This window comes from Lemur catta, chromosome 21 (assembly GCF_020740605.2).
Source record: "Lemur catta isolate mLemCat1 chromosome 21, mLemCat1.pri, whole genome shotgun sequence".
Taxonomy (NCBI): Eukaryota; Metazoa; Chordata; class Mammalia; order Primates; family Lemuridae; genus Lemur; species Lemur catta.
Genome location: NC_059148.1, coordinates 17985846 through 18001340, shown reverse-complemented (window position 1 = coordinate 18001340; position 15495 = coordinate 17985846). Strand labels below are relative to the sequence as shown.

The following is a 15495-nucleotide window of genomic DNA, read 5'->3' as shown; positions in this document are numbered from 1 at the left end:
TGCTGAACAGCCATTCTGATTTGGCATCTCTTTTGACCGAGTTACAGAGCAGAGTTTCTGGGGCTGGAGAGGGTGGACCTGCCACTTTGTCTCTGCCTGTCCTCAGGGATATTTCTCCTTTCAGGCACTCATGATGCTGCCTGGGACGAGTCTCCTGCCAGGTCCCCCTTGATCTCACAGTTTTCAGTGTAGAAACCATGAGTCGGGGGAAATTTTCTACGCAGTTGGTGCCAGGCAGATTGGAGGGGAGAGGTATCCAGATCTCTTACCATCTGCTCTGAGTTTTTTTTTTTTTTTTTTTTTTTTTTACTTTGCTGTGGTTCCAGGAACTGCCTCATCCTCATATTTGATTTCTGGGTCATTGCTGGTGATAATCTCAGCACTGTATATTTAGTTTTCTGTGGGGTGAGGAGTGAAGCCAGCTTGCTTCTACACTGCCACTTTTTCTTAGACATTTTTGATGCATGTCTTTTTTTTTAAAGCTGATTTTGATCTCATAATGCTATTTCATCCCTAATTTAATTATCAACTGATTAGGTTTTAAGTAAACACATAAGCCAAGTTTTAAAATTAGAAGTGACACGTCTTCCTTTGCATAAAGGTGCTGTGGGGGTGCCACTGGTCATGGCACTTGAGTTTGCTTTTTCTCAGTGATGGGGCGTTTTCTCATCCATTTATATAATCTCAGCTGGCTGACCTTAAGGCTCAGCATCCTCTCCATTGTTTCTGTGTATTCCTTGTATATGCATTTCTTGGCTATTGCATTGGGGCACATGCACAGTACTTAGTGTAAAGGTGACATGTTTACATGATAGCTCATCAACGTCAAGTACAGCGTGTGTGCCATGAGTTCAGTTCTGAGAATGTGGTTCTCAACCTGGGATGATGTTACCCAACCCCCCACCCCGGGATATTTGGCAATATCTGGAGATATATTTGGTTGTCACAGCTGGGCAGAGTGCTACTGACATCTAGTGTGAGTAGGGGCCCGGGGGATGCCGCTCAACATCCTACAATGCCCAGGACGGCCCCCACCACAAAGGATGTTCCAGCCCCAAATGCCAGTAGTGCTGAGGTTGAGAAGCTCTGATCTGATCCTGAGAAATTATTCTTAGGCATTTCCCCTTGCAATCAGTTGGGATGGAATTGCATCTTAAAGCACAGCCATGATGGATTCAAAAATGTTTTACTCAATGTTTTATAGGATTCTTGGAAAAAAACAACGATCTCCTTTACAGACATCTGAAAGAAGTAAGTCCAAAACTTAACCATGTGTGTTTCTGATGATTGTGAAATAGCACCCTTGACATTCATTTTGGGGTGGATTTTGCCCTCTGGATTTTTCTTTTCCATACATTATGTCAGAACTCCAGCATGTCATGGCCAGAACAGACGTTTAAGATCATCTGTGTCAACAGTTCACTCAACCAATCATTCAAGGGTGTGGGGGCCTCACCTGGCTGCCAGCTCTGGAGTCCAGAAGTAAACAAGACAGAGTGCTTGTTCTGGAGGGGCTTACAGTCAGGGGTGGGGGTCAGAGAATAAATATATACACAAGTGAGTTATCTGTCAGTGAAAAGTGCTATGAAAAGGATCAGGGGGGATATTTTTAATTTAGGTGAGCCACAGAAACACCTCTATGGGCGTGACTTTGAGCTGAAACCTTAATGAGAATGATTTGACCATAGAAAGGTCAGGAGTTATTCCAAGTAGCGGGACCAGCATGTGCAAAGGTCCTGTGGCCTGGATGTGGGGTAATGTTAAGAGAGGTGGGCTTAGAGCTCAGCAGGGTGAGGTCCACAGGGAGAAGCTGAGATTTGGTTCTGGTGCAAGGAGAACCATGACCTGAGGATGCTGGAACTGGGGCCCAGAGAGGTCACAACTTGTGCAAGGTCTCATCACAAGGTAGGGCGGGAGCTGGGATCAGCCCCTGGGGCTGCCAATGAAATTCCCCATCTCTTTCCATTTATCTCACCCATCAGAGAAACACTGGGTTTTTAGAGCCTTTATTTTGTATTGAAATAGTTAACTGTTTTGTACAAAATCAGATATTATTTAATTAGCTGGGTTTGTAAAAAGCATAAACCTAAAGGCAACATTTTCAGAGGGATCAAGCAAACAGTTCATCACAGGAGTGTTTCCTGCCTTCCTGAGATTTCTCTACAACCTTCTTGGACTTGGGGTAGATAAGTGATCCCTAACTCTGGATCCACCAGGCAGTTGCTGTCTGGGTCTAAGTCCCAGCCCAGCTCCTTCCCTGCTGAGGAGCTCAAGGCAGATTTCCCCATCAGTGAAGTGGGTCTAACGATGCCCTCCTCACGGAGTGTCTGTGAATAACGCAGGAGTGGAAGTGTCTGGGTACAAGTGGGAGACGGTGTTCCTCTTGTGGCTTTCCCCTCTAGGGGGCGTGGCCATCCGCTTCACAAACTAATCCACGGAGTGTGCATCACACAGGTCAAATCTCTGAGTCTCTCCCTCCTCCAGCCAGGGCTGCAGTTCCTGGAACTCTTTTTGATATCAGGATAGATCACATCTAAACTTTTTCTTTCCTATCTACAAATTACTCTTCCATGTCCCTGTAAGTTTCGAATCGGGCTGGGTTAAACAAAAACAGGGGCTCACTCTGCTACCCAGGCTGGAGTGCGGTGGTGTGATCAGAACTCACTGCAGCCTCCAACTCCTGAGCCCAAGCGATCCTCCCACCTCAGCCTCCCGAGTAGCTGGGACTACAGGCGTGCACTACCATGCCTGGCTAATTTTTCTATTTTTTTTTTTGTGGAGACGGGGGTCTCGGTTTTGTTCAGGCTGGTCTCAAACTCCTGTCCTTAGGCAATCCTCTCGTTTCAGCCTCCCAAAGTGCCAGGATTACAGGCGTGAGCCACCACGCCCAGCCTCATGTATTTTTTCCCATTTTTCTGTGTTAGGAATGTCTTCAGGTGCTCAGGAAGCAGATGGTTGGTTCTGTCACCTCAGGGACACTTCTGTGAGCCTTCCTGGAGGCTCCTTAGTGACTTCTGAAACGGCGAATGTGGCGCTCATTTCTGTGCACTTACAGGTGCTGTGCAAGTCCAAGAACAGCATCCTGAGGGAATGCTTCCTGGTGGCTGAGTTAGAAAACCGGAGGAGGCCGCCAACAGTGAGTGGGACAGATGCTTGTGCAAAATTGGGAAGGGAACAAAAATTACCTGGGCGGGTGGGTGGTGTGATGACCTCGTTACCTGCACTTTTTAAGCCACCCACCCCTTCTTCTGGAAATATCACTAGCAGATTCTACCAAATATATACTTTTTGAGTTTAGCCCCAGTTCATTCATTTGCAGACATTCACTGAACACCTCCTATGTGTCAGGCACTGAGCTGGGCACAGGGGTTTGGCAAGGTCCCTGCCCTCAAGGGGCTTACAATCTAGTGGGAGGAGGGTGTAGGGAAATACCATCAAATAAGTAAAGAACTTACAATAGTGCCAGTGTCATGAAGGAAGCACGGCAACAAGGAAACACAAGGGAAGGTGGCAGAAAGTGACAGGCTCAGCTGTGGCCCTGGTTCCTGTAAGGCACTCACCGTGTATTTGCTGAGCAAGTGGAGCATTCTGGACAGACGCTTGTCCAGTTTCTGCGTGACCAGACCAAGCCTGGGCTTCTCAGGTCAGCACAGCCAAAGCTGCCTCTGAACGGGCAAAACAGTAGCGAGTAAGACAATCTTGAAAGAGTTCGGCTCTAAAGGGCTGGAGCCTCGTGCCCCAACCCGTCTTCTGTGTATTTATTGGAAGCAGCAACATCTACTCAGTTTGTGCTCTCTCTGCAGGTGGGGACTCAGTTTAAAAACAGTCTGAGCAGCCTTCTAGAAATTCTCATCTCTAAGGAACCCTCGTACATCCGTTGTATCAAGCCCAATGACAGAAAAGAACCCAGTGAGTTGTGAATCATTCTGAACACTGAGCTCAGGGAAAAGGCTGGCAGGGCAGACCAAGATGGCAGTGGGTTAGGATCCCCAAATACACCACAGGCTTGCCTGTTGCCCTCCGTGCGTGAATTGTTTTCCTTTTTAGACAACAGAAGGTAAATGAATTGGTCAGCGCTCGGTCAGTTTCAGGAGCAACACGGCTGAGCCAGGCAGGTGTCAGAGGTGAGGGGAAACAACATTGCTTTCCTCTAGCCAGTGAACAGTCTTCTGGAATGGTCTGTGACTTAGGTATTTTCCAAGCACTTGCCATGATCTATAATGAAGTCTTATAGTTAGAGCCCAGGCAGGAAGAGCAAAGGAGTGAAGAGGACAGAGTGTGATGCAATAGGGATTGGAGGGGACTGTGGCAAACTGGAGACAAGGGAACATCCTGTCTAAAGGGACAGCAGCACCACTCCCTTCCAGCCAGTGGTTGCCACGTGGGACTCTGGGCCCACAATGGCTGGATCTCATCATTTTTCAGAGGATACCAGAAATCTAGATTTTCCTATAGAATTCACCTATTTAAAAAAACACAAAGCCTAAGAAAACGTGTCTGTGGCCAGATCCAGCTTGCACAGATCTTCCACAGATCTTCAGCTTGCAGCGTCTCCGGCTTGGCTGAAATGAAGCCACAGGGTCCTTTACTGTCATGTTTTTCCTCCTGTTCCTCCAAAGGCAAGTTCGATGACTTCCTCATAAGGCATCAGATCAAGTACCTGGGGCTGATGGAGCACCTGCGGGTGAGGCGGGCTGGCTTTGCGTACCGGCGGAAATACGAGCATTTCTTGCAGAGGTAAAGTGTGCTTTGTTGATCTGAAGCCAGTAACGCCTGCTACATGCAAGTGTCTGGGATTTGGTGGTAAGTAAGATGGCATCTCTGGGGGAAAAAATGCTTTTTGGTTCTTATCTGCTGTTCTCATGGCAGCAAAAACACTAACATTTCAGAGATCATAAAAACCCAACCTCTACCATCTTCTATTCAGGTCACTAACCCCTAATTTACTTCTATCAATGAATGACAAAACTGAGTACACAGACCTGCCACCAGGGGGGCAGGCGTGGGCAGCACCCCGTGGGGACTTAGCTGGGCTGATACCTCATTTGTGACAGTTGGGGCTGGTTTAGCGCCTTAACCTCATGGGCTGTCCAGAATGGCAGGTTAGTGGCAGACATATGGGCTTTGGAACCGCACAAACTTGGGTTGGAATCTTCATTCTGTCTCTTATAGCTGTGACCCATTTCTTATCTGTAATGTGAGGATTAAATTGCGCTTGAAGTACTATCTTGGGTAGGTTATAGTCTGTGCTCGGGGAGTTTATAAGGACTAAATGATGTGACCCCCAAGTTGCTTGTACACCAACATTTCTTTGGCAATGAGCTGTGTGTGAATTTGTGCCACTAAAATAGCAACACACTGTCAAGATAGCCATAATAAAATGGTCATTTCGGGGGGTCAGAATGGTTGAATATCGGTGGCAATTTCATACGGTTCAAGCTAATCTCAGGCTTTTTTGAGTTTAATCATTTGAAGAATTGCCGGACTATTTGCTTCCCCCCACCTCTCAGATGTACTGTCCTTGCCCACCTGCTGCTTGTCATTCATTCACCCTCGTCCCATCCATTTTTCTGAATCCAGTTTCTGGTGAAGATGGCAGGAAGTGCCAGGCACGACCCCCCTGATGCCACACACACACACACACACACACACACACACACACACACACACACACACTGTTTCCATCTTCCTACACGTCTTTGAACTTCACACATCTTATTTTCTACTTTTGCTGCTATCTGAGGCTCATTCATGCTTTCTGTAAATACTAGTGAGCAGCTGCTCTGAGCCAGCACTGTCCTAGGTACTGGGGTCACAGCAGAGGACAGGCCCCACCCCTGACCTCATGGAGTTTGCTTTCTAGTGGGGAGACGAGTGACAACAGAGATCCGCAGGTACCGCACCCACAGGTTCAATCAACAGTGGATTGAAAATATTCGGGGGAAAAAAACAACAAAAACAACCATACAACAATAAAAGTAATGTAAATTAAAAATACATTAAACAACTATTTACATAGCATTTATATTGTATTTGGTATTATAAGTAATTTAGAGATGACTTAAAGTATACAGGAGGATGTAGATACTGAGCCATTTTACATAAGGGACTTGAGCTTCTGCGGACTTTCGTATCCTGGGACCAATCCCAGGAGGATACTGGGGGAGGACGGTGTAAGGTCGGGTTAGGGATGTGTTCTTTGAAGAAAAATGAATCTGGGTAGGTGGGAAGAATGGTGGGGCCTCCCTCATTGGGTAAGGGGGTCAGGGAAGGCCTCTCCAAGTTAGGGAGCAAGCCATGAGGGTGTTTGGTGTCTTAGTATGAGCTGCTGTAAAAAAACACCGTAGACTGGACGGCTTGTAAAACAACAGAAATTTACTTCCCGCAGTTCTAGTGGCCGGGAAGTCCAAGATCAAGGTGCTGGCAGATTCGGTGTCAGGCGAGGGCCAGCTTCCTGGTTCATCGGCAGCGCCTTCTCGCTGTGTCTGCACGTGGTAGAAGGGGCGGACAAGCTCCCCCAGGCTTCTCTTCTAAGGGCACTAATCTCATTCATGAGGACTCCACCCTCGTGACCTAATCACCTCCCAAAGGCCCCCCCTCCTAACACCAGCATCACACTGGGAGTTAGATTTCAACTTACAGATTTTGTGGGGACATGAACATTCAGTTCCCAGCATTCAGGGACCATCAATCCAAGCAGGAAAGCCTGGAGGTGGGTGCTGGGTGGGCCCAAGGATGGGCTGAAAGGTTGGCATGGCAGCAGCTCAGCAGCCGGGGACAGAGGGGCTGGAGAGGCCCCAACTGGCTGCACCCTGCCTGGCACGACTTCTCTTGATCAGGGAGTGACTATATCTTAGAGCAGAAAAGTCCCTCCAGCCTGCAGGCACGGAGAGCATCTCCCCATTGTCCATCTAGCCGCACCTAGGCTGCTGGGCGTGCTAGTGCTGGGTGTGGTCCAGACAGGCAGAAGTAGGGCCTGAGGGTGCTGCGGTCCCTGGGGGTGGAGGCCCTCAGTTCTCCAGCTTTCCCTGGAGTTCTGGCGGCCGTGTCTTGGCGTGAATCTTGCACCTGGGCATTTGTGACTCCACAGAGGGAGGTGATCAAGGAAGAACATGTGACACTTGATGCTCCTAAAGGACTCGTTCACAAAGTATAATTCCAGAAAAATAAAAATGTTTTTAACAGTTTAAAATTTGATTTTAAAATATTGCAATTTTAAAATATGATTACAAACAGGGGTGGGGAAGTATAATGGGAACAGCATAGCTAATGATGACTGCATCTTGGACTGTACCGAATACCTTCTGTATTATCTCATTTAAACCTCATGAGAGCCAGCCGGGTGTAGTGGCACGCACCTGCAATCCCAGCTACTCCGGAGGCTGAGGCGGGAGGATCGCTTGAGCCGGGGAGTTTGAGGCTGCAGTGAGCTGCGATTGCACCACTGCACTCTAGCCCGGGTGACAGAGCGAGATCCCATCTCTTAAAAAAATAAAGTTCACCTTGCACAGGTAAGGAGGTGACACGATGTGTTCAGCTCCTGAGCTGGGCCAGGCAGGCTGGTTCCAGACCAGCTCGTCCAGTTGTGTTGCTTTTAACCTTGGTCCGTAGGTTCTTAAGTCATCATCAGAGCCAGAATTACCCTTGGGAAAAAATCCCTCGTCACTTCCTAAGCATAGTGCTGGACTGCATTTGTCTGTCTCTTCAGTTGGCCATTAATGGATGTTCGTGTGGTTCCAACCTTACAAATCATACTGCTAATAACGTTCAAGTGCGAGGTTTTGTGTGGACCCGTTTGTCCTCTCTTGGGTAGATCCCTAGGAGTGGAATGGAGTTACCTGGGTTGTGTCTGATGATGTCATTGCTCTGTGAAGACAAGCCAATCCGCCCACTCTGTTGAAACAGTTTCTCTTATTTCTTGCCAAGTGTGTTATCTTTGAATTTGAGGAAGTTCAAATGATGAGACTACACGCACGGAGTGGCTGACATGCCCCAGCGGAGCTAAGCAGAGCTCTGGGGCAGGGGCAGGGGGAGGGCTAGAGTAAGGTACCACCATGGCTTCCAGATGCCCCTCTCCTCTCCCGGCACAGGTACAAGTCCTTGTGCCCTGACACCTGGCCGCACTGGCGCGGGCCTCCAGCAGAGGGCGTAGAACGGCTGATCAAATACATCGGCTACAAACCCGAGGAATACAAGCTAGGGAGGTAAGTGACCAGCAAACCGCCAGATGGTCTCTTTCTGTGCCATCGAGTATTTCACGCATTAATCTGTATCCATCCCGAGCGTGGAGACCCATTTCCTCGGCATTTATGTAGATTTACAAGCAGATGCTTCTATCCAGTTTAAAACGCAGCTCTGAATGGCTGGAAGGTCTGTTGTGTTGCCCATTGGAGGTGAAGTTACAGGGGGAGCCCTGGGTTCTAAACTTGACTCAGCCTTCTTGTTTGCAAAATGAAGAGGGGACCAGGGTGGACCACGTTACCTCTGTGTGCTTAGATTGGTCGTTCAAATGCACACGTGACCTGCCAGAGGTGACATGGGGACCTATCAGATGTGAAATCATCTTTAGCGTCCCAGACAGCAGTGACGACACAGTCGTAGTTGTCCGTGACCAGAGGACTTGCGTGCACGTTGAAAGCTTTCAGGCACAGCGCGGGGGGCTGGATCAGGAGGGTTCGAGCCTGTCCTGTTAGTCACCGTGGTCAGGGTTAACGTGGCTGTGAGGAACAGTGCCCAAGCATGAAGAGGATCTGCCCCCAGACCGTAGAGTCTCCCCGCTTCAGAGATCTCTGCCTTAGAATCTATCAGAGGGTCCTCCCCACCAGCTCCCAACTCCTGCACGTGGCTGTCTATGGCCACCTTGGCCGCTATCTTTAAGCTTCTGTTCTAAGAATCGGTTACTTATTCAATCCAAACCCCTGAGGGGAATCAGGTTCAGCACATCCTGAGGGAGGCAGGGGGTGGAGGTCAGAGGTGGTCTGTGTCTGTCTCAGATTCCGCAGTTTGGGATGAGGCCGTGGGGTCACATGGCATGACACACTGCTGCCCCCGGTGGCTGCCCTGGGAACTGTCCCTCGCGAGGTGGCGGGCAGGGGCAGGCAATCCCAGATCAGTACTGGTACTATAATTTCTCTCTGCTGGTTAATGGGATCCTCTTTTAAACTTGGATCCATTTAAAGCCCAGGAACAAAACTGGAAGCAACTCCAAGTTATGGTGCATTCATTTCCTAGGGCTGCATGAGAAATTGCCACAAACTGGCTGCCTTAAAACTACAGGAGTTTATGCTGTCATCGTTCGGGAGGCCGGAAGTCCAAAATCAAGGACTTGGCAGGGCTGTGCTGCCTTTAGAGCTGCAATGGAAGGATATTCCTTTCTCTTCTAGCTCCTTGGTGGCTCCTTGGCTTTTGTGGCCACATCACTCCAATCTCTACCTCCATCTTCACACGGCCTTTCATTTCCCTCCTTACCTTAATCACATCTGCAAAGAACCTATTTCCAAATAAGATCACATGCTGAGGTTCTGTGTAGATGGGAATTTGCAGCAAGGGGTGGGGGTGAGGGATACTGTTCCACTCACTACAGATGGTGACTGACCAATTAATAATGAAAACATTTCTTTTCACTTCTAGAACCAAAATATTCATTCGTTTCCCCAGGACTCTGTTTGCAACCGAAGATGCCTTTGAATTTAGTAAACATCAGTTAGGTATGATTATTCTGCCCTGATTTCAACAGAATGTGAAATGAACAAGTTTAGCTCGGGGATGCATCTTAAACATGAGTGTCTAATAGAATGTTAGGAGCATTCGCTTTGGAAGCCAGAAGAGGTGGGGTTATGATAAGATACAAGTCAGTTTATGCCTTCGCAAATGTCTGGAGGGCAGCCATGATGCAGGCAGAAACGAAAACATCGTGGTGCCATCTCAGTTCTAGTTTGGATCAGACTCTGTTGTGCACCGTTAGGACCTAAAACCATGGGAGACCATCCCCCTTAAATGAAGGTTTTAAAAACTTCATTTGTGTTAGTATCTGATGTTGGAAGGTGCAGCTTCAAAGCCTGCAGCCCCAGGGTGTTTGTTGTGAAGGGTAAAATGAGAAAAGTTGGATTGGTGGGAGGGGGAGATAGAAATGCAAAAATTTAAAAAGTCAAAATGACTGGAGAGAGGGGGCTTATCCCTCGAAATCACAACTGTGATCTATCAAGGACTATGCTTGAGTGATCTGAAGGCTTGCTGTGTGCCAGGTGCACACTAAGTCCTTTGTACCATGATCTTTGAACATGTCTCAGAACAAACCTATAAGGTAGGTACTATCACTTGTAATTTATATTCAGGGAAACTGAGGCACAGAGATGCTGGTAACTTGTTGAAGGCCACACAGCTGGTAAGCAGCAGAGCTGGGGTTTCTGTGTGGGTCTGGCTGGCTTCAAGGCGTGGTCTTGTGATGTGACCTCCACGGCCGGGGATTTGGTTGAAGGGCAGGTGCTGGCTCAGACGGGTCGCGGGGTCCTGAGTCAGCATCTCTAACCAGCTGTCGGGGGACGCGATGCTCTTGCTCTGTGAGGCCCTCGACAAGCTTGGCCTCTGGTGGGACTTTAGTCACCGCATGGAGGGAGGGACGCAGGCTGGAGAAGCTGAGGGCGAGTGTGTGTTCTGTGGTCGCTCAGACCTGGGTTCACGCTCCTCCTTAGTAGCTGCATTGCCTTGACCTTGGCAAGTGTCTTCACTGTCTCAGATTATCCCCATCTATCCAAAGTTCTGACAGCACCTGCCTTATGGGGCGGGGTGTGAGGATGAGAGGTGATGCCCAGCCTGGAACCCGGGGCTCTCACCACTGGGGCGCTCCCTACGCTGGGGGAAGGAAAGAGAAAGGCCGAAAGGAAGCCCTGGTTACTGGGCAGCAGCTGGGAGCCAGGCTCAGCGTAACCAGCCGGCTCTCGCGTCTGCGATGCCGAATGGGCTTCCTGTGTCGTCACTACATCATGGGCCTTCAAGGCCCCCTTCTGACGTCCTCTCCTGCCGGAGGTCACAACCACAGAGATGACGCACAATGCAAAGCCATTTCACCAAAAGCTTTCTTTTATTTTAAGTTGCGAGAATTCAAGCCACATACAAAGGCTGCCAAGGAAGGAGGGAATATATGAAAAAAAGACGAGCAGGTAAGCATTAAACAGAAACTCGCCAGTCTGCGGCGGCCAGAGTCACACACCGCCTTTCCCTCCTTATCCACTTGTCACCTGGGGGCACGGGCTCACTTGTGAGTTCTCTCCCCTTGCCTGTCCTCAAAACCTTGGCACGGGGCTGCCTCAGGGTCCAATTCTGGGCCCCTTCTCGTCTCCTGATTAACTGGAGATTGTAACGCCATGGCCTGTATTTGTTCCACAGGCATGGCTTTTTGTTTGAGATGGTCTCGCTCTGTCTCCCAGGCTAGAGTGCAGTGGCATCATGGCTCACTGCAACCTCAAGCTCCTGGGCTCAAGCGGTCCTCCTGCCTCAGCCTCCCGAGTAGCTGGGACTACAGGCATGCGCCACCACACCTAATATTTTTTTTCTATTTTTAGTAGAGATAGGGTCTTGCTCTTGCTCAGGCTGGTCTCAAACTCCTGACCTCAAGCAATCCTCCCACCTTGGCCTCCCAGAGTGCTAGGATTACAGGCGTGAACCACCATGCCTGGCCAGAATCTAGTTTTTGTGTGCTCCAGTTTATGTATCCCAATTTTTAAATGCAGACAACTAAATCAAAGTACTAATCTGTAATATCACAAGTACCACCCTTCTCTCTGAAAAAGGCACCAGGAAACTGACCCCCTCCTATAATTTTGGGGCATCCCTGGAAGCTTCCCATAGCACCCTCTGTTCTGTCTCCCTGGTTTAGTTGTCCATCCGGGCGCCCCCAGGTAAGAACTGACCACATTCATCCGACTTTGCATCTCTGGGGCTAGCAGGGTGCTGAGCGAGCATCCGGATGTTTGTTGAGCAGGTGAATACTTCTGGGGAAGCCTTTTGTATTTAAATGTGATTGTGCTTACCTTCTAATGCCAGCAGTGAACTCTTTTCAGCCATCGTACTGGAAACCTACTGGCGCGGAGCCCTGGCTCGGAGGGAGGCCGAGAGGAGAAAGTGGGCTGTGCAGATTATCAGAAAGTAAGTTCTAGAATACCACAGGGAGGAGTACCCACTCAATGCCGGTGTGCTGCAAAGGATGGTTGTGGATGTGGTTGAGTCTTGGATGATTTTTGGATTGGTGCAGAAAAGAGAGCATCCCTTCAGGATGCTCTTAGGAATTCAGCCCCATCTCTTTGCTCTGAGCTGCCGAATTTGGTAGCAATCACAACCGCATACATTTGTAATTTGTCTCAGTCTAACTCAAAAATCACAAAGTCAAGTGCCTTCTGAGGCCGGGCAGGTCAAGTTGAGTAAGTCTCATGAGCTGGGATAAGACAATAGGGCAAGGCAGAGACTGTGGCAAACTGGAACGCTCTGTCCATCTCAAAGGGGACAGTAATTACTCCGTTCCAGCTGACTGCTGCCGTGGGCAAATATCACCAGATCACTCGAGGAAAGCTGAAATCTAGCTTTTATGGAATACCTCCCAATTTTTTTGTCAACTGGCAACTAATCCAAGCTACTCAAAATAATAAACAGTGTGGGTGAAACAGAACCTATCTTGGGGACAGACTGGCCTGTGGGCTACGTTAGTGGCTTCTGGCCTATGTGGTCCCTTAAACAGTCTCTACCATTTGGCCTCCTTTGAATCAAACAAATGAGAGAACATAAATCTCAGTGAGGAAATGGGCCAGAGAAACTAACAAAACACTTCCCTTTTTAGGTTTATCAGGGGATTCATCAATCGCAATAAACCCCTCTGTCCTGACTACGAGGAGTTTATAGTGTTTGTGCGGAAGAATTACATCCTGAATCTTCGCTATCACGTTCCAAAGAGCGTCTTGGACAAGAGCTGGCTGAGGCCCCCGGGCATTCTGGCGAACGTAAGGACTGACGCCGGGACTCTGATGTTGTGCCGTGGGCACTGACGGAGCTGGCCTCTCGCGTGTCTTTGTGCTGCCTCCCTTTGCCTTGAGAGAGCTGCCTTAGCAAAGCACTTCTTTGCAAGGATGTTGCACAAGAAATTTAACTCCTTAGAATTTGTGATATCCTTAATTAGCATTATAAAGCCAGTGGCGGTCTGGCGTGCTGGACAGAGCACTTCCCAATGGTTTCTATTCTTGCTGTAGCCTTGCTTAGGACAGTGTTTCTCAAGAGATGACCTGAGGGGACCCCCTGTGGCTGGAACGTAGAGTCAGGGCTGTTATGAGATTCCTGGGCTCTACTCTGGATCCACTGGGTGCCTTGTTAATAGCCAACTCCTCAGGTGACCGATAAACACATGCAAGTTTGAGAACCACTAGTTAAGCAATAGGGAGAAGTTAGAGCAAGATCGGAAGGTTGGTGGCTTTCTTTGACTATAAGATATTAATGCTGTATTTTAAATCTAAATGAATTCACCTGTGTTTTGTTTTTGTTTTGTTCTTTTTGAGACAGAGTCTCACTTTGTCACCCTGGCTAGAGTGCCGTGGCGTCAGCCTAGCTCACAGCAACCTCAAACTCCTGGGTTCAAGTGATCCTCCTGCCTCAGCCTCCAGAGTAGCTGGGACTACAGGCATGCGCCACCAGGCCCGGCTAATTTTTTCTATATATATTTTTAGTTGTCCAGATAATTTCTATTTTGAGTAGAGCCGGGGTCTCGCTCTTGCTCAGGCTGGTCTCGAACTCCTGACCTCGAGCGATCCACCTGCCTCGGCCTCCCAGAGTGCTAGGATTACAGGCGTGAGCCACTGCGCCCGGCCTCAACTGTGTTTTCAAAACTTCTCTTTTGGTCGTCACAGCCCGAGACAGGGTGTGAGTGGGGCAGGTGGAAAGTGGTGTGTTTTCCACACAGGCGTCAGATCTGCTCAGGAAAATGTGCACGAGGAACCTGGTGCGGAAGTACTGCCGAGGGCTCACGGCTGAGCGGAAAGCGATGGTAGGGAAGTGGCGTCTGCAGGGAGGCAGGACCCTGGTGGTGGGGGGGGGGCAAGTGCTGGTCTTGCACTGTGTCAGAAGGCCTCATCCCTCATTTCACCTATAAGCCCAGGGCCATGCTAGTCCCAGGCCTCATGGATGCACTGAGCATAAGTGTAGACCACCTAGCACAGAGCCCTCAATGAATGTCAGCTGTTATCATCAGCGTGGCTCCCACTGTTACTATGGAAACAATCCAGATGCCCCCCCCCCAAGAATGCAGGACTCCTTTCTGCTGAAGGTCTGGTTTTGTTAATGCTAATCTGCCGGACTTCTCTGTAACGGGCTAGAGAGTAAATATTTCGGGCTCTGTGGGCCACACAACCTATTGCAGTTCCTCAGCTCTGCTGCTGTTGTGAGAAAGCAGCCACAGACAACATGTGAAGGAGTGGCGTGGCTGTGTTCCAATACTCACAGCAACAGACAGCGGGCTGTAGCCTGTCAATTTCTGAGTTCCTGAAAACTCCACTTGCAGGAAACCAGTGCAAGTAAGCGGGCCAGCAGAATCGTCAACCCCAGTCTCTACTGGTATAATTTTTACGGCACTTTGGCCAAAGCCAGTAACGTGTTCTCCTACAGCTTGGCCAGTAAAATATGTGATAGCGTGGGTCTAACGCTCCCCTATCCCTCAGAGCCCCAGGGACAGCATTTTCGTGCTGTCGATTACGTGTTACAGATGCAGCAAAAGGTGGTTACCAGTGAACTATTCAGGGGAAAGAAGGAAGGCTATGCGGAAAGTTTGAAGCAACCCTTTGCCGACAGTCGGATGGGTAAGTGCTTTTTTCCTCTATGTACTTGGCTTCCCAATTCTTAAAGTCAAAGGAAGATGCTTGGCTCAGTGACATTTCCTGACAGCTATTTCCCCAGCTGAGACCTCAGCACAGAGGAACATACAAAAGCAGATCCCCATGACTGTGCCCAGGGTTAGTATTTAGTGACGATTCATGGTGTTCTCATTCCCTCCCTAGATGAAGGAGACATTAGCCCCAAGGTGCTTCAACTGATTGGCAATGAGAAAATTCAGGTAAGACGGTGTGTCCTCAGCCACAAACGTGATTTCCTTATGAGGTCTGAGAATGGGGTGTTTTTTCCATAGAGTGTCTAGAAGCACTATTTAAATGCAGGGGTATGGGTGGGTGGGCCGGGGCTCTCAACTGTGACACTCTGAGTATTAAGTAGGAATATGGGGGATGCATGACAATTAGAAACGCATTGCTGTTCTTATGGTCCTTCTGTCACCCTGGAAACTGTCTTCGTTTGCTATCCTACAAAACTGAGTTGAATGCAGCCATGAACTTAACCATGAAACCTCCCCGTTACTGAGCGGCAACGTGGCCCAGTGCCTGGGTGCAGACACTGGCTTCTCAGTGGCTGTGAGCTCCTGAGCAGGTTACTTGAGGTTTCTGTACCTCCGATCTTCTGTGACTGTGGATG

General features: G+C 49.0%; 1 protein-coding gene across 1 annotated transcript in view; it reads left to right on the top strand.

Moving 5' to 3' along the window:
• Positions 1-15495, top strand: part of MYO1H (myosin IH) — a 90335-nt gene that overhangs the window by 70511 nt on the left and 4329 nt on the right. The window contains exons 17-28 of the mRNA XM_045534717.1: positions 1205-1251; positions 3056-3136; positions 3804-3909; positions 4620-4737; positions 8091-8204; positions 9631-9707; positions 11091-11159; positions 12060-12144; positions 12830-12989; positions 13940-14023; positions 14738-14831; positions 15030-15085. Of these exons, the coding sequence (XP_045390673.1) occupies positions 1205-1251; positions 3056-3136; positions 3804-3909; positions 4620-4737; positions 8091-8204; positions 9631-9707; positions 11091-11159; positions 12060-12144; positions 12830-12989; positions 13940-14023; positions 14738-14831; positions 15030-15085 (1091 nt within the window). The remainder of the gene's footprint in view (positions 1-1204; positions 1252-3055; positions 3137-3803; positions 3910-4619; positions 4738-8090; positions 8205-9630; positions 9708-11090; positions 11160-12059; positions 12145-12829; positions 12990-13939; positions 14024-14737; positions 14832-15029; positions 15086-15495) is intronic.